The 25,190-nt window shown below is 41.2% G+C and overlaps 1 protein-coding gene across 1 annotated transcript in view; it reads left to right on the forward strand.

Moving 5' to 3' along the window:
• The window catches only part of Slc35f1 (solute carrier family 35 member F1), a 404,539-nt gene that overhangs the window by 240,217 nt on the left and 139,132 nt on the right, over positions 1 to 25,190 (forward strand). The window contains exon 2 of the mRNA XM_051164601.1: positions 10,160 to 10,335. Within this exon, the coding sequence (XP_051020558.1) occupies positions 10,160 to 10,335 (176 nt within the window). The remainder of the gene's footprint in view (positions 1 to 10,159; positions 10,336 to 25,190) is intronic.

The raw sequence follows: 25,190 nt of genomic DNA on the forward strand, positions 1-25,190 counted from the left end.
CATTTCTAATTTGTTAATTTCAGCCCTGAGTTTGATTATTTCCAGACGTCTACTCCTTTTGGGTGTTTCTGCTTCTTTTTTTTCTAGGGCTTCCAATTGTGTCATTAAGATGCTTATATGCAATGTTTCCAATTTCTTTTTAAAGGCACTTAGTGCTATGAATTTTCCTCTTAGCACTGCTTTCAATGTATCCCACAAATTTGGGTATGTTGTTCCTTCATTTTCATTGAATTTCAGAAACTCCTTGATTTCTTTCTTTATTTCTTCCCTGACCCAGGTGTCATTTAGCAGAGAGTTTTTTAGTTTCCACGTACATGTAGGCTTTTTGTTATTCCTGTTGTTGTTGAATTGCAGCCTAAGAGCATGGTGATCTGATAGGATACAAGGTATTATTTCAATCTTCTTGTATCTGTTGAGGCTTGCTTTGTGATCTACATGTGATTGATTTTGGAGAAGGTTCCATGCGGTGCAGAGAAGAAGGTATATTCTTTCTTGTTTGGGTGTAGTTTATGTCTCTTGTTCAGATGCGTAGAAGGATTTCTGCCAAGTTAAAAGTCTATCTATGCCACTTTCAAATTCCCTTCCCACTTACCTGTCTATATATGTATCTTCCCTTATTCTAACTTCTCCCTGGCCAGCTACATGATTCCACATCTGTCTCTGCATTTAAGCCAGCATGACACTCCTCTCTTTGCAATGATATGCCAATTTCCCAGTGCAAACCCAAGTCTTCGCCATCAGTTAGACTCTCCAAAAAATGCTTTCGTATTAGGATTGTCAAATTTTAAACACTAAAATTATCAGTAACTCCTATCATGTTTTGACGTTTACTCAGTAGATTTTCTTAAGTCCATGAGTAGTTTATGTTCTCTGTTTTACATATTTATTTACCTCTCTAAGCTTCTGGAGACAGAGCAGTGGATTATTTCCCTTCCAATCTGGACCCAAGTAGGTCTTGAAAAATCTACTGGTTTGTTTAGATCTCTGCAGATCAAAGCAAAGCCAATACTTAATCAATATATGGATATTCAGGATAATCTAGCAGCCGCAAAAGAGTTTAATGTGGGGCCTGATTATTTTAATGTCAAAGATATAAGTATCAGTGGTTGGTGTACAAATACTGGTGCCTTTTAGAAGTAAGTCAGAATTATGGAGTAGAAAGTATAAAGCTTATTAGTTTATCCTGAGTTCCCTCAGAAAGCAGACAGAGATTTATGCATTGCTGCTTTATTACAAGTGCAATTCCACAGAACAGTAGGGAAACACAATAAAGGATAAAATAAACCTTTGGGAACCTTAAGATATAGTCCTCTTCGTACAGCTAGCATGCAGGTAGAAGAAGGAATAATTTTCCTTGTTCAAACACATTAATAACATTTTACTGTCGGCTTGTTCATGAGGGGGTACCAAACAGATTTCCACAAGGGCGTAGGCCTCAGCATCAGCTGAGCACCTCCCAGGCAGAATGCACAGGGTACACAAACATGGGCCTGAAGCTCAGGGCCACTGAGGGGGTCCACATAACACTGAGTGTAGTTTATGTAGAGATGTTCACTACAGCCACCACTGGAGCTGGATACGTGGTCAGGGACCCCAAAGATAAACGAAAAGAAAAGAATCTGAAGGATTGCAGCTGAAGGAATGCAGGCCATTCATATATCCTTATTTTATGTGAAGGATCCCCAGCCCAAAGGAGGAGAGAGTAAAAAATCATGGCTCTTACATAGTGTGAAAGTTCCAACCTTTCCCCTTGATGCTTTCTCTTTCTTTCTCTGGACTCAAAACATGAAGCCAATTTACCAGTACCAAGCCAAGTCTTTGCCACCATAATAGATTCTGATAGTTTCATTGCAAGAAATGCTTTCATATTAGGAGGAGTGTCAAATTTTAAACAGTAAAATTATCTCTGACTCACCCTGTCACACCAAAGCTCAAATATGTTCTATACTTAGTACATCATGGACATGTGACAGAAAGGCCTCCTGCTGGGTTACTTGATTTCTTCTACTTAATGGCGAATACAATTCAAAATGATAGCACAGGGGCCAACGGATAGATTTAAGGCAAGGAATTCAGATTTGAAAGAAAGAAACCCCAGTCACTGTTAAGCCTCTCAGTGGATGCATTTGTTCTTGACCTGGAATTACTTTATAGAGAAGTCTACTAATCCTCGAACACAGTCAAAACATTTCAGCAAAGAGCTTCTCAGAGCCAATGGCCCTATAAACAAGACTCTTATCAAAGAACACAGTAGATGTTTCTCTCACATTCAAGTGGTATTGTTTTCACACCAACCCGTATACTTAAGCATCCTTTATGCGCACGCATCTCTGAATGCATGTACCAACTCAAATCTGATGAGATCTGTGTGAGACTCATTGTCAGAATGAAGATGCTTCCGCAGGAAGATTGATTTGCTCTAATTCACAATGACGGCATAATTACTCCTCTCTCATGGTAAAGCATTACAGAGCAATGTAATTATGAAACTCTGTGCTGACATTCTTCATACCTTTTATAAAAGAATGTGTTCTTATGATTAAAAGAAACAGGACACAATTTATGCTTTATTTTTAATCTTATTATTTTGAATGTTTAACTTGTACCTCAGCATCAGCTTATCACCCCAATTCTAAATTCTGTTTCTTTAATACAACACAGCGCTGTTGATAATGGGCATGCCGGTATTTATGAGTATGAACTCTGTTGTAACAGGTATTCAGCTTCCAGCAGGCAGTACCATTTTTCCTGAGACTCATGCATTTTTCATTGTCTGGTCCGTCTGAATTTAAAGTGGATGAGATGTCCTTTTAAATGCACAAACAAAGAAGATGAAAATGTGTATCATGGCCTCCTCTCCATTTCTGCTACTAAAATTATAGGAACTGTGTATCTGATGTTCGACTGCATCTGCTGCGCTATTCTATGTACAGCATGCATAACCAACAGTTCACTGTGCAAAATTTCACCCAGCACCAATTTTAGCATCATTTTCCCCCCAAGATAGCACCTTTCTGGGCTTGTTCAGAAATTCACTAGAAAATATCTTATTAATCTCAGTTTCTAACTGGCAGATGGGTTACAGTAAAAACAAGGATGTCTTCTGTTTCATTGCTGGTAGTTTTTCCAGCTAGGATAAGGCACCATGTTGCCACCCTTCTAACACTTTACTCTTTTCCTACATGGACACTGGCTCCCTCAGAGATTCCTGCACTCTGTGTTTACTGAGGGTCTATTTCTTCTACCCAGCAGTCATGAGACTCTAGGAACAGAACATAGACTTTATCAAGGGTATCCTCTTCTTCTTGGGAGCTCATGAGCTATTCAATATCGTTGATATAAGGAATAGGAACACACACCTGAAGACCTGGCATTGCGGATCAGGAATCGTCAACAGGAGGCTTTTGAGACAAATTGGTATGTTCGGGCCATGAAGAGTCAAGCAAAAGAACCACAGACCAATTGCAGTGGTTACTCCAGGGAAAACATAAGAGGGACAGAATGACAGGAAGCAACTCAAGGGACCCTACAATGGGAAGAACAGATTTCTGTACAGCATGCCACCAAGTGCCTCCATTGTGTGACAATGGAGAGCAAAGAATTTAAGGGAGACAAAATGGCAGGGCAGCGGTCAGAGGTAGGGATTTGGAGATTTTATACTTACTTGTTCATTTTATTTTGATGCCTCTAGTAAGTCTCTCAAGCATGCAAGCTCCAGAAGTTCTGGTATTTAGCTCCCTTTAGTCAAGGAAGGGCTTCTGAGCTGATTGATCCGGTAAGGGGTTCATTGCACTGTTTCCTGATCCATATTGTATTTATTAGCATACCCTATAAAATTGTACCTCCCATGCTCGATCCAATCACACCAGCAATGGCTGGAAGACACAACTGTTATTTGAAAGCACTTGCTCAACACAGTGAGTCTGCAACTTGCTAACAAAAGAAAATAGATTTGTGTCGACCTCTTGAAAGGCACACGTTACAGGTCCCTTGGTGGGAAAGTTCATGTCAGTCAGTCTGACTAAGCTGTGGGGGTTTTGTCTTTACTGTTTGAAACATGTTTCTGAAAACCAGCCTGTTAGGTTAGCTCTGTGATCCATATACTCTCTGAAAACAGAGACTAATTTTGCAGCTAATGATGGCCCAGCGTAGTAAGTCAGAATTTAAGATTTGAAATCATACCACCTGGCTTCAGCCTAATGCCTGTCCAGTATGGCAAGCTAGAGAAAGGTAGCTCTGTATAATCAAAAAACTCTTCTGTTGCCATCCTCTCATTTCTACATGTACACACACACACACACACACACACACACACACACACACACACACACACACACCTCTACACATATCACACATACATAAACTCAAAAAAATATTTTCACTCTCAGTTCAGTTTAAAATATTCCATTACATAAAAAGGAAGCAAAGTAGCTTTGTCCGTCAAACCCTCTCTTCTCAATTCTCCTAGCCCTAGATAGCTATTATCATATTTTCTATTTCTGCTGACTTGTGTTTCTGAGACATTACATGTAAATGATGTCATGCAGTAGTGTTTTGCTACTGTATTTTTTTGTTCAAATGTTTACAAAGTTTGTTCCTATAATAGTTTCTATCTGTGTATTATTTCTTTCTGCTGTTGTACAGTCTTTCATCATATAAATAAACTGTGTTTTGCTATTTAATCACGTTGGTGGGTATTTGAAATAGTTATGTCTTTTAGTGACATGGATATGGTGGCACTCTAACAGATTTTGCTTGGTAGGTGAAAGACAAAAGGAAATGGTCTACCAATTTCCATTGCATCAACCCTGGTGATGAAGTGACTGTTGGGTGGAGGCTGGGCCCCAATGAGCTCACTGTGTGTTCCATGTCAGAAGATAGGACACACTGCTGAAGTATGTGATACATCAGGGTCCCATTCCCACTGCGAGAGACAGCAAAAGCCATTTAGACTGTGGGTTTATTACTCTCCAGATGTCTGAGAGTCTAGCTTAGGTCCTTATCTATCAACAGGCGCAATAGCAGCATTTGCTGTTCAAGATTTTTCTGAGAGTTAAAGATAATATAAACGAATCCCAGTACTTTTAAAATGCGACTATTCATGATATTTATTTTCTGTTTCTTCATTTTGTACTAAGGTTATTGAAAAGCCAGTGTCAAAAGTTTGGTTACATGGCCTCCCAATGACAGACTATGCCTTACTCCTTTTACATGTCTTAAATGCAGTATATAGAAGGCTACAGTCACATAATAGATTAAAATTCCATTTTATTGTGTAAGTATTCTGTAATCTTGTGTGTCTCAATTTGATTCAGGATGCTACCAAGGTTTTAAAGATCATTGCTACAATTTAAGTAGGTCATAGTATTGTTTTAGCTTTCTCAAACAAGAAGGCACACTCCACACATAGCACTCTCTAGTGCCTATTCAGCATTAGAAACAATCACTTAATACACTGGCTCTCCCTTTACCAATACCTCTTCCACTTCTGTGTGTACATTATTAGGCAAACGATCAAGAATGACAAATCATTGGATTATTATCAATCTACTGTAAATTAATTGTTTAGCTAGTATGATTAGTGTTGTGCTGCATGGTGATTAGATAAGACATCTTCAAAATCAACACCTTTCATTCCTCACATCTTTCTACCAATGTAGTCACCATTAATGATCCCATCTAAGAAATCTGCTGTACCCTAGGTCCCCAAGACAAGAGTTGACAGATTGTGGTATGTGAAATTAAAAGGCTTTTATATAACAAAGGATACCATTAACAGAATGAGGAGACAGGCTACAGAATGAGAAACAATCTTTGACAGCAATATTTCAGACAGGAGAATGATACCGAAATACACATATAAAGAACTGTTAAAATAAAACTCCAATCAATAAATGAGGCAACAAACCAAGCATAATGTTCTCAAAAAAAATGAAATACAAAGCTAGAGATGCAGGTCAGTGGGCAGAGTGCTTCTTTAGCTTGCATTATACCCTGAGTTTGATTTTCAGCACTGCAGAAAACAAACAAAAATCCTAGACACCTGTTAGCATCCTTAAATTCTGGAGTATCAGAAATACACGGTCATCCCTGACCACATAATGAGTTTGAGGACATCCTGGGATACATTAAACTCTGTCTCAAAGAAGAAAAATAGGAGGAAGAAGAGGGGAGAAAAAAAAGAAAGAAGAGAAGGAAGTGGAGGAGGAGGAGGTGGTGGAGGAGGAGGGGGCAGCTGAAGTAGCTACACCAGCACAGTTAACCAATAAATGTTTTAAAAGGTGTTCAACACCCTAGCCACCTGGGAAATACAAAGTAACACAACCCTGAGATACCCCTGACAGAATGGTCAACATCAAGAAAACTAACACAAGCTGGTGAGGATTCAGGGAAAGAGAAATACCTTTTTTAGTGCTGGCGGAACTGCAAATAAGAGAATCATTATGGAAATACGTATGGAGATTCTCAAGAACAAACGAAAAGTACAATCACCATGTGACCCACATATAGCACTCGGGATACTCACCTAAAGGACTCTAATTCTTACCACGGAGATACTAACACATCCGTAGTCACTGTTGCTCTAAGCAACATAGCTAAGGAATGGAACAAACCTAGATGTCTATCAACAGCCAAATGGAAAGGAAAACTGTAGTATATATTTAAAAATAAAATCAAGACACATAGGTCAAAATGGATGGAACCGGAAAGCATTGTATCAACCAAAAGTATCATAGACATAGGAAGACAAACTCTATGTTTCTTGCACGTGCAGATCCAAGATTTGAATTTATATATATTTATATGTGTTTGTGAGGATTACAGGGCACAAAGTTAGAAAATGGACTGTTGGGGGGGGCGTTCAGGAACAATTGGGGTGCTGGGGCTGGAGTGATGGCTCAGTGGTTAAGAGCTATGGCTGCTCTTATAGAGGACCCGGGTTCGATTCCCAGTAACCACATGGCAGGCTGCTCATACAGGCAGGCCTTTAACTCCACTTTCAGGGGATCCAGCACCTTCACACGGATATCCATTCAGACAAAACACAAATGGAGATGGAATAAAAATAAATTATTGAAAATAGAGAAAGGCTTGGGGGTGGTAGAAAAGGAGTGATGGATCACATGTGGCATAAAAACAAAGTGTGCTACAAGTAGAACATTATGATAGGCAGATTTGGGCCCAGGGGTCCCGCTCAAACTAAGGCACCAGCCAAGGACAATACAGGCAGTAAACTTTAAGCCCTTACCCAGATCTAGCCAACAGTCAGAACATTCTCCACAGTTGAGTGGAGAGTGGGATATGACTTTCTCAGGTACTCTGGTGCCTCACATTTGACCATGTCCCCTGGAGGGGGAGACCTGGTGGCACTCAGAGGAAGGACAGCAGGTTGCCAAGAAGAGACTTGATACCCTATGAGCATATACAGGGGGAGGTAATCCCCCTCAGGAACAGTCAAAGGGGAGGGGAATAAGGGGAAAATGGGAGGGAGGGAAGAATGGGAGGATACAAGGGATGGGATAAATATTGAGATGTAACAAGAATAAATTAATTAAAAAAAAAAACAAAGTGTGTTAGAAGAGGAAAGATCAGAGAGAGGAGGAACAGGGGAAATGGAGCAGGGGTGGGGGGTAGGGGGTAGGGAGATGGGGGGACGGGTGGCAGGTGGGTGGGGGGAGTCAAGGAAAACAAGGTGTGTATGATACTGTCAGAACGAACCAATTATCTTATATCCTAATTTATAAATACTTTGCAAATCCTTTAGTTTATTTGAATTCTTTTATACTATTTTCTTTTTCTTCAGTTGGCAAGGGGATGTATGTGTTTACTATTACTATTTGTTTTGTAGCATTGAGGGTTGAACCCAGAACCTTGCCCATACTAACTAAGTGCTCTAACATCCCCACACCCTCAAGCATGGACTGGACCTAGGACCCCTACACAGATGTACCTGATGGGCAGCTTAGTCTTCATGTGGGTCCTCTAGTGAGGGGAGTGGTGTTGTCTCTGACATGGACTTTTTTTTTATGCTTTTCTATCGCTTTCTCCTGGTGGAGCTGCCTTGCCAGGGCACTATGGTAGAAGATGCGCTCAGTCTTGACTAGACTTGACATGCTGAGATGGGTAGGGGGCCCCCCTTTTCTCAGGAGTAGGGGAGGGAAGATAGGGGCGTGAGGGAGGGAGAGGGAGACTGAGAGGAGAGGAGGGAGGGGCCTATGATTGGAATATAAAGTGAATGAATGAATGAATGAACGAACGAACAAACAAACAAGCCCTGCTGTTCTTATATCTCCGGTACCACTTATACTTACCCCAAATTGTCTTTTATTCTTTCCATTTCATAGTCCTCTGGATGGTATTATCTGGATGTAGGTTCACTCAGGAACCTTACAAGGCCACAATCCAATGAGAGCAGGAGAGATTGAACAAACAAGCAAGCAGTAATCAAAGTGGAACAAGATAAAAATTAATAAATGACATGTGTTCTAAGGGAAAGAGAACAGCAAGGCCCCTCAAGGCAGATAACAAAAGAGTCAAGTATTGGGAGGGAGATGAGTAGGAGTCGGGCTGGAAAAGGCATGACGGACACTGTGAAGATGGTAACTCATGCAAAGGAACGTGAGCAGAGAAGCCCATAGGGCTGGAAAAGTAAGAGTCAATGGCCCAGAGGCCACTGGAGGGAGGACACTGAAGCCTCCTGCCCAGTTATCTGTTGCTGAAATGCTCTTGGAGAACTGCATGCCCCAAAGCAACACCCTTTTGTTTTTCTCATAACTCTCCATGTTGGGCAATAGTCTCTAGGGATGCATCATCTTCTTCTTCCATGTATGCGTTGGCTTAGAATATGGAGGCAGGAAGATCCCAACCTTTCTCTCTGATATTTGTCACAGAGCTGTGCCTGGGTTTCTATTTCCCAGGAGTCTCTTGGTGTTCAACAGAGCATCTCAGGCTCCTGACTGAGAAGCTGTTTCTTAGTAGGAAAACGTGACTGCAGCAAAAAAAAAAAAAAAAAAGTCTCAAAGGGCAGGCCCAGAAGGCTCATAGTGGCCAAAGCAAGGCAAGATCAATCTCGCTCCAGGAAAAGGAGAAACAGACCCACTCTCCATCCAGGAAAAATCTGGACTTGTGTCTGCCATGGGGGAAGAAATATAGACTACCACACACCCTCTGCTGAAAGTTCTCGTGTTTGTACTACTGCTGTCTTATTTTATATTGCTGTTTCTGCAAACAAGCCAGAAAGGTCACAAGAAACTTGCAGAGAAAAGTTTGCTTCTTATTTCCAAAGGCTTTTCCTGTATCAGGGTAGTAGTATGGTAATTTCTTCTGTGTACGTGTACGTGTACGTGTGTGTGTGTGTGTGTGTGTGTGTGTGTGTGTGTGTGTGTGTGTGACTAAAAAGTTTGTGTCAGCATTTCATTTCCATGGAAACTGAACACGTTGACCCTTGCCTCCAGTCCCCACTTCATGAGACTACAAGAGCATTGCCTATGAAAAGGACCGTGAAAATATTTGCATAATTATTATACTGCCACAGTCCCGACTCTAGTTCGGGAACAACAGTCTTAATATGTAGGTATTTGTAACTCAAGAAACAGAGAATAAAGACCCAATAGATAGCAAAGCTTCTTAGGTCGGAGCTCTGAGCATAGGAGGACCCAAGAGGTGCTCCTTCTGCATTCCCAGATGTTCGGCCCTTCCCATCATCCAAGAGTTTCTGAATCCAGGAGTTTGATCTGTAAAGCAAAGGTTCTCCCAGTATTGATTAGTTATGCACACAGATGATGCTGGAATATGGTTCCTGCCTGCAGGGCTGGGCATGCTTTCTGCAACACCAGTGCACAAGACTGCACTAAGAATCAAGAGGACAGTTGCTTTCCTCAACAACCTCTGCAGAGACTCGACCTCATAACCTGGCTTTGCTTTATCCTCATTATGTGTTCTGTGAGCAACTTAATTAACCATGTTAAGCATTAGCTTCCACTTCTATAAAGCCTCAGTGACCACTGTACAGTTCCCCTAGTATTGCTTCAATGGGTTACAGCAAATAATATTCACTGCTCTTAACTCAATGTTCACTATGAATTACCAATAGATTTAACCTCTGTTGTTTTCATGGATTTCTGGCTGACATTGCTGTGTTTTCTTCTTCATTTCTCAGGGAGATGTTAATCTCTGTGGCTTTGGGCCAAGTGTTATCCCTTCTTGTTTGTGGAATTGGTTTGACCAGCAAGTACCTGGCAGAAGATTTTCATGCCAACACACCAGTCTTCCAGAGCTTTCTGAATTACATCCTCCTCTTCTTGGTCTATACCACTACTCTAGCTGTCAGACAAGGTAAGCTGCCCCAAATCCCAGGAATATGACTTTTACAAACACAAAGAAGAATATGAAACATGACTACATATCATTCTATCATTTGTTGCATCAGTAAGATGATTCAGATCCCCAGATCTCACTTTGCTATTTCACAGTAGTGCCACAAAGAAAATGCATGAATATATCACAAAGAAATGTACATTGTATGAATTCATCAAGAAGCAGGAGCTATATACATTGCAGAAAAGGACAATTGCACACATATTTGAATTCCTGTTAAGGGTTCTATTCCTCTCAGTGAATCTAAATAGAGTATGTCCCGGAACCTGGAACAGGCCTGCTACAACTCTCCTAAACATGCCAGCCCTGAGCCATCTAAGGGCACTGCAGACAAATGTGTGTTCTTTGGGAATGTGGCATAAGTACAAACAACTCAAGAAACGATACAAGAGGACCAAAAGAAAAGGAAACACCCACAAATGGCTATGTGTGGTCCTACTTTAAATTGAAAATAAATAAAGCAATAAAATTTTTTTCTAAGATCCAATAAAAGAAAATACCATTCAGAAGAGAGGTCCAATAAACATTCCTTGGGGAAGGCAGTATCCCAGAGGCTCTTTCAGAGCTTTATGGCTACACTATCAAACGTGATATAATCCTTTGTCTATGGCCCCAGAAAAAGCTAAAAATTTTCTCCTCGTCTGTAGCTATTGAAAAAGAACCATTGAAAAATAATCCTTAATAGTTTTGAAAACATTTATATATGTTAATAACAAGTAAGAACATGTATATTGCTAAATATATCACTTCTAATACTTATACTTTTGTGAAACTCTTACAAAAACTATTGGTATTTCATTCTTGCATGCCCTTATTTGGATTTCTGTCTAGAATAATAATTCTCAGTTATAGTGACTTAGTCAATGGCATGTTTCATCTTAGAAGAGTCTAGAAGAAAGGTGGCTGGTGGGTGTGGATTAGTTGTTAAAGGCCTTGCCTGGTAAGTTCGAGAACCCAAATTCAGACCCCCCAGAATCCACCAAAAGCTGTGAGTACATCAGTGTGCATATGAGCACCAGCACTGGCGAGGCAGAGACAGGCAAACACCTGGAGCTCACTGGCCAGCTGGCTGAGCAGAGTGACAGGTGCAGGCTCAGCTGAACACTCAGTCTCATATGTTAAGCAGAGAGTAATTGAGCATGCACCAGATGTCAATCTCAGGTGTTTACACACACACACACACACACACACACACACACACACATGTCTACTTATATATACACATGAACACACCCACACAACACATAAACAAGCATCTCTCACACACACACACATACATGCCTACCTATATATACACATGAACACACCCACACAACACATAAACAAACACCTCACACACATACACACACACACATGCCTACCTATATGTCTACATGAACACACACATAGCACATAAACACCACACACGCGCGCGCACACACACACACACACACACACACACAGAGAGAGAGAGAGAGAGAGAGAGAGAGAGAGAGAGAGAGAGAGAGAGAGATTGCCACACTAGTACTCAATTGATTTTTCAATTTGTTGAAAATACATTAGAAGCTAATTTAATTTGCTTTCCCCAAGTTGATGTTGCTGGAGGTTTTTTAAGCCCTTAATATTAACAGCTGTAACTACTTTTAAGAAGAAACTCTTAGCCTCCAAAAATTCCAGACACTAACTCTCAGCTGTGTTTCCTCAGTGTGAGTTGGAGGCCAGTGAATCTGAACATATCAGTGTGCTGTCCAGTAGTTAGTTATCCCACTGTTCCTTGAAGCCAGGAAAAGTCTCTGGCAAGTGAGGCAATGAGAGAGGCAGACAATTAGTAACTCATTCTGAGAATGAGCTGAGAAAGCATCAAAGGAGCAGAGATAAAGGGATGCGTATAAAGACTCACATGATATGAGCTTGAGTCAACATTAAAAGAATAATATTATTTAATCCACTATAAGGAGTACAATAAAAAATGATGGGATTCAATCAAGAACACTTGTTCAATAGCCTAATACTGAAAAAAAAAAGTTTTCATGTGAAAATGGTGAATTCATTTTCACTGATTTTTTTTAAAGGTATTTGTTTTTATTTTACGTGCATTGGTGTTTTGACTGCATGTATGTCCGTGTGAGGGTGTTGGATCCCCTGAAACTAGAGTTACAGACCGTTCTGAGCTGCCCTCTGAGTGCTGGGAATTGAACCCTGGTCCTCCGGAAGGGTAGCCAGTGTTCTTATCTGCTAGGCCATCTCTCCAGCACCAACTTCTATTTTTAAAGCACCATTGGATTTTGAGATCACAAATTATTGTTCTTCTTCTAGTTCTTAGCTATACTATTTTCTAAGAATCCAGAAATTTAGTAAATGTCCATGTCTAGGGAAAATAAATAAGCACATTAAAATCAGAAAGAATTATTGTAACAGTTATAGGCAGAAGGTAGAAAATAGAATGTATGAAGAGAGTTAATATTAATAATCCTGTTTATAATGAACATTTATAGCTAGGAAATAAGTGTCATCCAATATTTTATAAGAGGAAAAACCAAGAAGGTTTCAAGGATGTGCATTAGGAAAAGGTGGAAGCTGTGACCAGCTGGGGATGGAAAGGCAGGTTTAATTCTTGTAAGTTCAGAGGAGGGGGGGTTAGAGGGTATGGGGTTTCAGGGTGGGAGACTCTCTACAGTGGTTTTCAACCTTCCAATTTCAGGTAGCTCCTCATGTTATGGAGAACCCCAATCATCAAGTTATTATCATTGCTACTTTATAACTGTAATTCGGCTGCTGTTATGAATTGTAATAGAAATGTATAATATGCAGGATATCTGCTATGCAACCCATGAAAGGGTCATTTGATGCCCCGAGTGGTCATGACCCACAAACTGAGAAGCACTACTTTAGAAGGAAGGGAGACATTCCTGTTTCTTGACATTGAAAACCCTGAACAGGAAGCTAACCTGGGGTGCATGGTGTAGTGAGACACAGCAAAGAGATCAGGAAAGAGTCACATAGACACTATGAGAGGAGCATCAGCATGGGGAAGGCAGAGGGACGGAGAGGCTGAAGACTGGGAAGGGATTTGGAGGACCTTAAGAAGGAAAGACTAGAGTCCCAATAGGATGTCCTCCCCTCTGTCCCAGTTTCCTGGTAAGTGAAGACTTTCATGGGACGTGCCCCTTGGGCTAGTGTCCAGATATAAGTGAGTGTATACCATTTGACTCTTTCTGCTTCTGGGTTAACTTACTCATTATGATCATTTCTAGTTCAATCCATTTGTCCATAAATTTTGGGAATTCCTTGTTTTTAATAGCTGAGTAGTATTCCATAGTGTATATGTACCACAGTTTCTTTATCCATTCTTCTACTGAGGGACACTTAGGCTGTTTCCATGTTCTGGCTATTATGAATAAGGCCACTATGAACATGGTTGAGCATATGTCCTTGTTGTGTGATGGAGCATTTTCTGGGTATATTCCAAGGAGTGGAATAGCTGGGTCTTGAGGAAGCTTTATTCCAAGTTTTCTGAGATAGCGCCAGATAGATTTCCAAAGTGGCTGTATTAGTTTGCATTCCCACCAGCAATGAAGGAGTGTTCCTCTTACTCCACATCCTCGCCAGCATGTGGTGTCGCTTGAATTTTTGATCTTAGCCATTCTGGTGGGTGTAAGATGGAATCTCAGAGTTGTTTTGATTTGCATTTCTCTGATGACTAAGGACATTTGGACATTTCTTTAAGTGTTTCTCAGCCATTCAATATTCCTCTGTTGAGAATTCTCTGTTTAGTTCTGAGCCCCATTTCTCAATTGGGTTATTTGGTTTGGTGGTGTTTAATTTCTTGAGTTCTTTATATATTTTTGATACTAGACCTTTGTCAGGTGTAGGGTTGGTGAAGATCAAGAAGCATGGGAGAATGGGGAAATAGAAGGATCCAGAGGGTCCTAGAAACCTACAAGAAAAACATTATGATGGGCAGATCTGGGCCTGGGGGTCCTGCTCAAACTATGGCACCAGCCAAGGACAATTCGTGAAGTAAACTTTGAACCCCTACTCAGATCTACCCAATGGACAGGACATTCTCCACACTTGAGTGGAGAGTGGGGTCTGACTTTCACACGAACTCTGGTGCCCCATATTTGACCACATCCCCTGGATGGGAAAGCCTGGTGGCACTCAGAGGAAGGATAGCAGGCTACCAAGAAGAGACTTGATACCCTATGATCATATACAGGGGGAGGAGGTCCCCCTCAGTCACAGTCATAGGGGAGGGGAGTAGGGGTAATGTGGGAGGGAGGGAGGAATGGGATAACAATTGAGATGTAATATGAATATATATACAAAGCCTAAAGAGGACTGAGGAAATCCTGTTTTTCCAGTCAGTGGAGGAGTCAGTTCCCACAATGCAGTGCTCTTTCTGGAGATTTTTTTTTTTAATCATCACCCTGAATGACCACTGAACTTGCTTGTGTGGCTGTATTTGGTGTTTTACTCACACAGGCTGATATTTTGTTAACATCTGGAAATTGACATAGAAATTGCATTAATTTTGTACATACTGAGTCACTTTGATGTTTTGGAAACCTCACAAAGTTTGTGTTCAGGAACCTTAGAATTTGGAATGAATGAGCAACAAAGAAGAGATGGAAAATCTGTATCCAAGGGAGGGCCCTTTACAGTCTCTCTCTCTCTCTCTCTCTCTCTCTCTCTCTCTCTCTCTCTCTCTCTCTCTTTCTCAGTGTTGCTCACAGTCTGCAGGTCAGATCACATGCTGACCTTCACCTCTCTCCTAGGTCAAATATCACCTACCCAGTTGGACTTCCATATTAATGATAGTCAGCAGTATTCTGGCTGTATTTTTTTTTTTAAATCAGACAGATCTCTGTCATTGGATTAATACAGCTTCTAAAAGTATGACTGTCAAATTCGAAACCCTTTGTGAATATTTAAGTCTGATGTGACTATAAGTAACCTTGCCAAAAATCTGACTTCAAAGTTAGAGTAAATCCTTCCTATCAAGTTTGCATTAGATCAATGACCAACAAGTATGGAGGTACAGGTTCCAGTGTAGAGGCCAGTAAACGTAGCTGTGAAATTGCCCTAGGGGATTAGCTAATTTCTGGGACAACGTGAGGGCTGTCATCCTTTAAAACAGTGTGTCCTGCTAAGCAAATTCTAAGTGTGGCCTAAAGGGTTGAAGCTGGGCTTTCTTCCACTTGTTTCTGAAATTGCGAAGACTCCTGTTTCTAACAAAGCACTCTGGGTATTGAACTCCACAGAAAGAAGTGTAGTTCAAAACTGTGCTGTCCACCAATGTATCCAGGTTTTTTTCTGGAAATTAAAGGAAAATTGAAAGTGCTGCTACTTTAAGCGCACCGAGAAATAGTTAGGAAGTGAAAATGCGTCCATAAAGAACACCAGAATCTCAAGAAGTTCATGCTGGGTGTCCTAAGTAAGCCCCTTAAGGATGTAGCTGAGAAAGCAAGTGATGCTTTGAGTGAAGTTTCACATCTGATTATCTGCCCAAAGGACTACACGACGACCTCCTTCATCTCTACATAATTCCTCCTTTCTTAAAGTTTCAGATAATACTAGCTGACATTCAAAAACCAAGAGACACAAAAATGGAAATACTGTGCAACAAGGGAGGGCGATCTTCCATTGAACTGACGACTGAGTTTTTGCATTTGTGATACAGAAGCAAGAAATACGACTGGATTTTAAAACCAAAAGTGAAATGGGATTCATTTCTTACCAAGAAAAATTTACCATCCGTTTTTTTGTGTGTGCATAATCATCTCTTACCGATTATAACCGTTTGCCTGAACTACTTTCAGCGCTTCCTGCATAATAGATGAGGTCAATCTGTTTACTACTATTTCTCTACATTTGTGTCTAACTAAGGGAAGTAAAAGACAGTGAAGAAAAGACATGGTGCTGAGGGAGAAACAGAAGCAGGTTCAGAGCTTGTTATCTTCCTTCAGCCATGGTGTGGAAGAGGACACGGAAGTAGGACAGAACCGGAAGTGTCTGCCACTGTGTAGGCCATACAGTAGCCCTTCAGCATCCCTAGTAACAGATCTTACAAGGGTTGCCTTTTCATTGAAAAGTATGTTTTTAAGTTCCTCCAATTTGGAATAAAAAGCAATCTTCCACCTAAAGTTATTCAATAAACATCTCATATCTTGCTTTTCCGGAAAATTCTTGAACATAGACTTTCATATATTTTCTATCATGTCTTGCTTTATGTAAGTGTGAAAATGAAATAAGTTGCTAATAGTACTAATATAACGCTCATAAACTAGTCTTAAAATATTCATGTATTTATAAAAAAATAATGTAGAAGGTCATATTCAATGAAGTAGGGTTCCTGGCCATAAGAAGTCTTGGTGACTTGACTGTGTGCATCTTGCAGTATGCTGGACTCCGGCATTGTCTAGGGATCTTCCTCTTGTTCGCTCCCAGGTTCTCTACATTTGGGGATCTCTGTTCTTGCCTACCTTGGAATGTTTTTAGTGTTTACCAGAGATGGTCAAAATCCCAAACCAAAGAAGTAAAATGAACTAAAGCAAAAGTCCTTGCAGCAGAAGACCAAAGAAAGCTCCACGCACAGTCAGTTCCCAATTCTCTGACTAATCCCTATGACAGTGTTGAAGAGAAGTGGTCGTTGGTGAGTTGGCAGGATAAGACAGCACTTGGCAAATGTTAATAAGCAATCATATGTCCCCTGGGAGCCATGGGGGACTCTTACTCTCTCAGTTCCCTAAGGCCAGCAAGGTAATTTTTTATTAGACTCTCTTAAAGTCTCCCTTGTGGGAAATTCCTTGGCAAACTCCCATGCCTATTCCTTGTCAGGTCACATTTATTTTTCCTTCTTAAGTGTGCTTGGAGAGTTTAGTCACTATGGTATAGAAAGATTGTACTTGAGGGGTTTCTGAGATGAAACCTTGTAGACGATACTTGAGAAATACTTAACATCACCATGGAGAAGGACAAGACAGGCTTAAGATGGAGGATGCAGGTGCATCATATTAGGAAGCTGACAAAGGAAAATTATACCTCAAACAGTTTGAACCGACTTCTAGCAAAGCTGCCTGTGTGTGTCAATCCACACGCACAGTTCCCCATAGAACATTGGTGGAAGTGCAAACTGGCCACACTGCTTTGGAATACAACTTGGCGTTTGCTTATAAAGTTAAACATCTACTTTCTATATGATCTGAAAGTTACTCTCTTTCCAAGAAAATGGAAGCCTAGTGTTGATGCACAAAACTGTATGCAAATGTTGCTCTGTTTTAACTGTTCTAAAAATCCTGTAAACAACCTGAGTGTCCATTAGTTCATAGAATGGGAGCCAAAGGTGCTCATGGTGGTGTACAACAGTGATCCCAGTATTCATGAGGCTAAGGCTAAGAAACGTGACACAAGTTCAAGGCCATCTTAGGCTAAATCATGACTGTTGTGCCTGTCACCATTGCTGAATGTATGGACACCGTATTCCTTTTTATGCTATGCAGTGAGAGGCTGCCTCAAAGAAGAACAAGGAGGGCACAATGGTGGTTGTGGTGGCCAGTGAGTTGGTTCACAGAGTAAAGGAACTTTACACAGAAGCCTGAAGGCTTGAGGTATAGCCCAGGAGCTCACCTTGTATAAGAAGAAAACCATCTCCTTCAGGTTGTATTCGGGGACCTTCACATACACAGCATAGCACACATGTGCACACACACAGACACACAAGCACACACACAAACAAACAAATAGACAAATAGAAAAAATGTAATGAATTTATGGACTCCAGTATCACTCGCTTATAAAAAAGAATGAGGTGCCCATACATTCAGCCACAGTGACAAGATTTTTAAAGCATTATGTTAAAAAAAAAAAAAAAAAAAAACCAGATGCAAAGTTCATACTCTGGATATTGGTACTCTGTGTTTTGGAGAAATCAAGACAACAATGACAGAAAGTAGATCCGCAGTTGGTAGGTGACTGAAAGTGAGGGCAGACTGAAGAAGCCACGATGGAAACCTTTGGCTCAGTGGCGTTGTTCTTTGTATTTCAATTGTGTGATAGGCATCGTGTGAGTATATACATTTGCCAAGACTCTCCAAACCCTGCTCTTAAAGAGATGAGATTTATTGTGTCTAAATTATACTTGATGGGAAAAAGAAAATAGCCTGCTCCAACACTGCGGTTGCCTGGGTGGAATAACGTGTTGTAGAGTTTCCAATATGTGATCTGCTCTTTAGGTCACTTACAAACATCAGGAAATGCTGCTGGAAGCATCTTCCTTCATTGTGCCATCCTTGTAGAATACCAAGGAACTTGATTCATCAGGCTCTAAGTTATGCATTGAATAGTGCCAAATGCACAGGCTCCATGCATATACAGTGTGTATAGGGCAAATCTGCAGCAAATGGACCATCCCACAGCCTTAATCATTCTTAGAACATTCAATGCTTATATTGTATTTATGCTGCAGTGTATAATCACAAATACAGGGTACTATACACAGAGCCCTCAGTATCAACTCAGAAATGACTTTCAGAGCAAAAGAAACTGACAAGAATAAGCAATATCATCTTATCCTTGTAAGGAATCCTCATATAGCTTCACACGCACACTTCGTAGATCATGTCTTCCTGTATTCCTCATACTGAATACCTCATTAATGAATACCCCTTTGATTCCTACATTCCAAGCAGCATCAACGCTTGCAGGAAGGGATTATCTCCCTGTTGTATGTGGAGCCCATGTTGACTGTTAATTTGGGAAAGCTTTAAGCATTCATCTTTCCATGCTGAGAGCTGGTGAAGAGCAGCATTCATTGCTGGCACGGAGCTGCCGTGTTCATGCAGGAGCCTGAAGGGTGGTTACAAGACGAAAGCTGTATTGCCTGAAGCAGATAAGTCCCCTTCTGCCAACTTAGTGCTTTGTATGTAATTAGTGTAAAAATTCAGAGGAATAGAGTTTATCCTTACAATCATCTTTCTCATTAAAGAACCGTAATGAAGGGACAAAGCCATCCCCGCGGTGAACTGAATTGCTTTCCCTAAGTTTTCATTGAATCAAAGACTCAGCGTTTGGGGCTCTTGCAGGCACCATTGCAGGCTGCTGCATGAGATCTGCAGGGGAAAATGATTTTTTTTTTCCCCTCCAAGGATTAGAATTGCATTGTGATTATCTTCACATCAGAATTCCCTGCCTGTGCATTTTGGGAATGTTCCCGTTCACTGGTTTCTATTTTTGAGGCGTCCGAGGAGCAGGTGGAAGATCCCTTAACTAGACACGTTTAAATGCAGTACACGGAAGTGGAGGTTCTGCCGTGGGCCAGAGTGAGGAAGCTTCTGCAGTGACCTAGATGAAGGAAGACACAGAGACAATGACTGCACATAGAAAATTCTCACACCTTCCGTTGCTTCTTATCGTGTTTTATTGTGTAATTATTCCAAGACAGAGTATGAGCATCACCTCTTCTGCTTTTAGCTCCCTAATCAGTCATTTCTAAGAATGCTTTTTTTGTTGTTTTGTTTTTTCTTTTGTTTGTTTGATTGTTGTTTGTTGTTTTTGTTTTGTTTTTCAAGACAGATTTCTCTATGTGTGGCCCTGGCTGTCCTGAAATGGGATTTGTAGATCAGGTTGGCCTTGAACTCACAGAGACCCACCTGCCTTCGCCTCCCAAGTGCTGGTATTAAAGGGGCGCACCGCCACACCCAGCTTTTAAAGAAGTTTCTTGAGACATATAACCATGATAGCTCTATATTTTATAGTAAAGAATAATGCCCCTATGTGCATTTTACTATACTAAAAATGGTATTATTCACCCTTGATTATTTGATTAAAACCTTTTTCTTTTAACTTAAATTAAGCATTGTTTTTCCTAATTAGTAGGAGTGTGTTTTTGTTGTTGTTGTTTAATTATATTTACTTTTTTTTTTCAAAACTTGTCACTATATGGTCAGTCTTTTTCCTAGACCATTGATAGAGGATGATTGTTTATGTGAGCTTCTCATGAGTGACTTTTCTATGGTCATTTAAAACAGTTACATAAATCTATGAAACTATAAATACAGGTATATAATATGTAATCATTTTTTTTTCCTCTCCAATTCCCTTCTCAAACCTGCTGCCTGTTCCTCTGAAACCTACAACTCCCCTTCAAATTTTCGTGATGTGTGTGTGTGTGTGTGTATGTGTATGCGTGTGTGTGTGTGTGTGTGTGTGTGTGTGTATAACACACTGAGTTTATTTAGTTTCTTGCTTGAGCATCTCTAGGGATCCAGCATCTCTGGCCTCCTTTAGCACTTGCACCCATGTGTACATACCAACACACACACACACACACACACACACACACACACACAGACACACACAATTTAAAAAATAAATAATTTGGCCAGGCATGGTGGTGCACGTCTTTAATCCCAGCACTTGGGAGGCAGAGGCAGGTGGATCACTGTGAGTTCAAGGCCAGTCTGGTCTACAAAGTGAGCCCAGGACAGCGAAGACTACACTGAGAAACCCTGTCTTGAAAAACCAAAATAAATAAATAAATAATTTAAAATCTGTCATTTTAAACAATTGAGGTTGAGACCTTTTCTGGACTTAGTTAAAATTCAGTGGGAGGTATCTAGTAGAGCAAACGCACCTGTAGCTGTATTACTGAAGAAAATGAAACACACGCCTGAAACAGTGCGCAACAGGTACAAGTCCACAGGGAGGCATGGGGGTCGCTAGGACCCTTTGCCCGTGATGAAATGTTGATGGGCCTGGGCTTCCGTAACTCTTATGGAGAGAACCACAGATGCAGTGAGTTCACAATTGCAGCAGCTCTGCTATGTCCAGGAGACGTGTTTTTCCTACCTATCTCCCTGTGCTCTGGCACTTACACTTTTTCCCCTGCCCACCTTCTATGTTCCTTAAGCCTTGGAGAGGGCAGTGTTGCTGTTCCATGTAGGACCAAACAAACACTACGCCATGGTTTGTTTTTAGTATTTTGGCCAGTTAAGTGGTTTTGCATTAACTACTATCCATGACAGGAAGAAGCTTCTTTGATGAAGGCTGGTTATATAGCACTCATCTATGCATATAAACATTAGTGTTTAGAAGGAATTTTAACAACATAGCCACTACAGCCCACCTCTTGGGAATATAGCAGCCCAAGCAATGCCATGGGCTTTTGACCAGGCTTACAGTAACAGTCGTTAGTTTCCTTCCATGGAATGGGCCTGGAGTCCAATTGGAAAGGAGTTGGTTATCCTCATATTGATCATGCCGCTGTTGCACTGCAGGTCATTGTGACCGCTCATAGAATTCACACCTGGATGAGCCTTTTGATGGCTTCTTCTTCTTAGGCTTCTTCACAGCCACCTTCTGAGCCCGTGACAGATGTGCTCGTGTATACGCATGTACATAATTTAAACAATAAAATAATATAACACAAATTTTCTAACAAATGGGGGTTGAGGTCTTTTCTGGATTGAATTAACTCAGCATTCAAGAACCATTGCAGAGTTTATAGTTCCTCGGGTCTGCATTGCTTCACTTTCCAGACCTGGATGATACTGGTAATTGAACTCACGTGAGCTAAATAAGGCACGGTACAGATGTAAGCCGTCTAGAAAGCATTCAAGGAACAAGACACATACCGTGAGCATTCATTTCCTTAATAAACTCCGAACTTTCTCCCTCATCAGCTTGAGCTGTTGACGTCACATCTGCTTTTGATACAAACACTCAGTAGGCAGGAGTCCTGCATGCGCGGTCCCTTCCGTGTGGCCTTGAGTGTCATAGAAGGTGCTGCTGGTGTGAGTCATAGACAAGTCCAAGAGGGAAGAGTCCAGATGCTGTTTTCCCAGGTGTTTTCTGGATGATGGGGCGGGGGGGGGTTACTGGTGTATTGTACGAGGGTGTGGCTAACTGTAAGGAGGCACAAGCATACAACTTCCCCACCAATGCATGGAGGGGGTCTTCCTGCCTAAGCCAGCTAAGTCAGCTAGGGAAAGAGCCGTCACCCAGAGCCTTTATCTAGAAGAATGCAGAGGCTGTCCTCAGTCTTTTAACTGGCTGTATCTACACAGTTCCCTGAGCCTGGGGAAGACAGCCAAAGAAGCAGCTAAAGATTAGTGAACATTTTTTTTTTCTAAGAGCTTTCCTTAAAAGTCTGTTTGGCATGGCATTCTTGTTGTTTGGTTGTACGAAAGTAGGGATTTTTTTTTTTTGTATCTAGACTAGGCCTCAAATGTACAACTTCGGCCTCCACCTTCTCAGCTATGGAACTGTAGATGGTTGGCCCCCACATCCAGCCAGCACCATGAAACATAAAGAGGGCACACCCTTCCTATCCTGCCTCTCACTCTTGTCTCCGTCTGTGCTTTCTATCTCCTCGGCTTCCTGTCTTGAGTCTAGCCCATTCCTTTCCACATAGCCTTAACTTGGAGACAAACGGGTAGAAATGGAAAGAAGACATTCCCATCCCATTATAAGAAACAGAAATGTCCTTACAAACCCTGGATCAAGGAGAACAAATCCAGCTCCTGTTCCTGGCCTGTCTGCAGGTAACCTCTCCCAGTCATTCTGCTCGGCTCAGTGAAAGGCTGCAGGCACACAATGCCTGCTAAAGTGTGTGCTAAGCTAGGCTGTCTTTTTTCCTACATGGTTTTTTTCCCCCATTACACAGAGAGAATACATCTGTGAACTGTGACCAACAAACACTCATGTAGAAATCAAAGCAGATCCAGAGCAGCTGGGGAGTCAAACTCTGTGCTGACTGAGGCCCATGCCAGGTGGGGAAGGAGGCTGAAGAAAAAGAAGTGTGAATTGGTCAAAGGCAGGAGACGAAATGTCACCAGCAAAAGATGCTTTAAGATGACCCTAGCACTATGAAATAGTCAATGGGTTCCAGGATGGAGAGCTAGGATACTGTCTTATGATCAAAATCCTACATTTTCATTAAGTAACTGGAATAGCAGAGAGTCTATCTCATTTAAGGCTATTTCAATTACTACCACAGTAAGAAATATACAAGCAGTAATGTAGGTTTGCTTCAAGGACCAGAATTGTTCTTGAGTGAGTTCATTCAAAAGACTCTTGGACACATACTCCCATTTCATTTTCTTTCTTTCTTTTTTTCCTTTGTTTCTTTTCTTTTTCTTTCTTTCTTTCTTTTCTTTTCTTTCTTTCTTTTTTTTTTTTTTTTTTTTTTTTGAGACAGTGTAAGATCATTCATCATTCTTTCTGTTTCAGAGTTCAAAAATAGCATCTGGGTAGGAGGGAGGAAAAAATAATACTAGAATCTAAGATGAAAGAGAGCTGCAAAATGCCCTAGGAGGACACCAAGCACTAGGGCTAAAAAGCTAGGAAAGTGACCACCTGTGCCACCCTCTGAGAAGGGAGGACAATGCTATTGGGGGTTATGGAGGTATTGCCCAGCCACTGTTGACCAGAGGGAAGACCACAAACTCAATGGAAAACTCACTAGCCCTCTCAGATTCAAAGCACAGCTGTTCAATGGCCTTCCTTGGCCTTGCTTTGATGCTGTATACGCCCTTTGCACTGAGACCCCATCTTTGCCTTAAGGAAAGAGGCAATCTGCCTTTGTTCTACCTACATGCTTTGCCTTTGGTGGCTGAGGTCGAAACTTCCAGCTGTGCAGTGTTAAACTCATGAGCATTATAGCACAGCTTTAAGGCAGCTATTGATTTTAGACTTTTGTTAGACTAAAGGAAAACTAAGGCAGATCATCCAGGAGCGAGCAAAGACTGTCTAAAAATAAAGCTAAGGAACTTGCTAAGTAACTTCTCACAAGGAAGTGTGTGGGCATAGCTTATGTAAGTGACATGAATAGGGAAGTCTTTGGACTGTTAAAATTGTAAGTTATTTACTACAAGGGGACTTACTAACCCGCAGCCCCCGGTTTCTACTGTTTTGACTTTAAGTATGATGATTAACTGTGTTAAGTGAGGGGGAAATGTCTCGTGATAGATGTGTTCCTGTGAGTGTGGTCATCCTTGAGGGTGCCAACCTGGTACACAAGGCAAGCACGTGACCCTTCCCCAGAGATGTTTTATGGTGTTAGTTCTATCTACAATTCCTTTTTACAGAACCTTCCAGAACCTTCTCCAACTGAGTCCACGCCATTCAAATTTCTATTGTGTAGCTTTCAGTTCTCTTGCCTACCTAGTCATTGCTTTTCATTTCATATGGATATTCACTCATGATTCCATTCATTATTTGTGCATTCAGCAAGTGTTTGGGGAATGCTCTCCTTTCTTGGACACTGTTCTGCTTGGGGTTGATGACACTTGAATGAATGACCTCCAAACTTGCAGTCTAGAGAAGCCTGGCAGGGAAGGATGCTTGTGAATGTACAGGTGCCTTGTCTTCATTCTATCAGTCTCCCCCGCCCCCATTCTCCCTGAGGCCTCCTCTTTCCTAATCATTCAGAGAACAAGTCATTGTAAGGGGTGAGAATCAATGCATTGTTGGGTTGAAGCAATAGCCCAGTGGTTAAGCACACTAGCTTTCCTTCCACGGGACCCCGGTTTGATTCCTAGCACACAAGTGTCAGCTCATAATGGTCTGTACCTCTAGTTTTAGCAACCTGACACCCTCTTTTGGCCTCCAGGGGACCAGACATGCATGTGGTGCATAACTGCAGACAAAGCAACCATCTACATTTAAAAAATAATAATTAAAAAATAATCAATCCATTGCTGACCAGTGACCACTCCTTGGCCTTCTATTTGACATACAAATGTGCTTTTCACCAGGACCCCAATTTACGTAAGAAAATGGCATCTGCTCTCTAGTCCCTAAGCCACTCCCAGCCCTGACTGCCTTCCCTGGAA

This window comes from Acomys russatus, chromosome 21 (assembly GCF_903995435.1).
Source record: "Acomys russatus chromosome 21, mAcoRus1.1, whole genome shotgun sequence".
NCBI classification, from domain to species: Eukaryota; Metazoa; Chordata; class Mammalia; order Rodentia; family Muridae; genus Acomys; species Acomys russatus.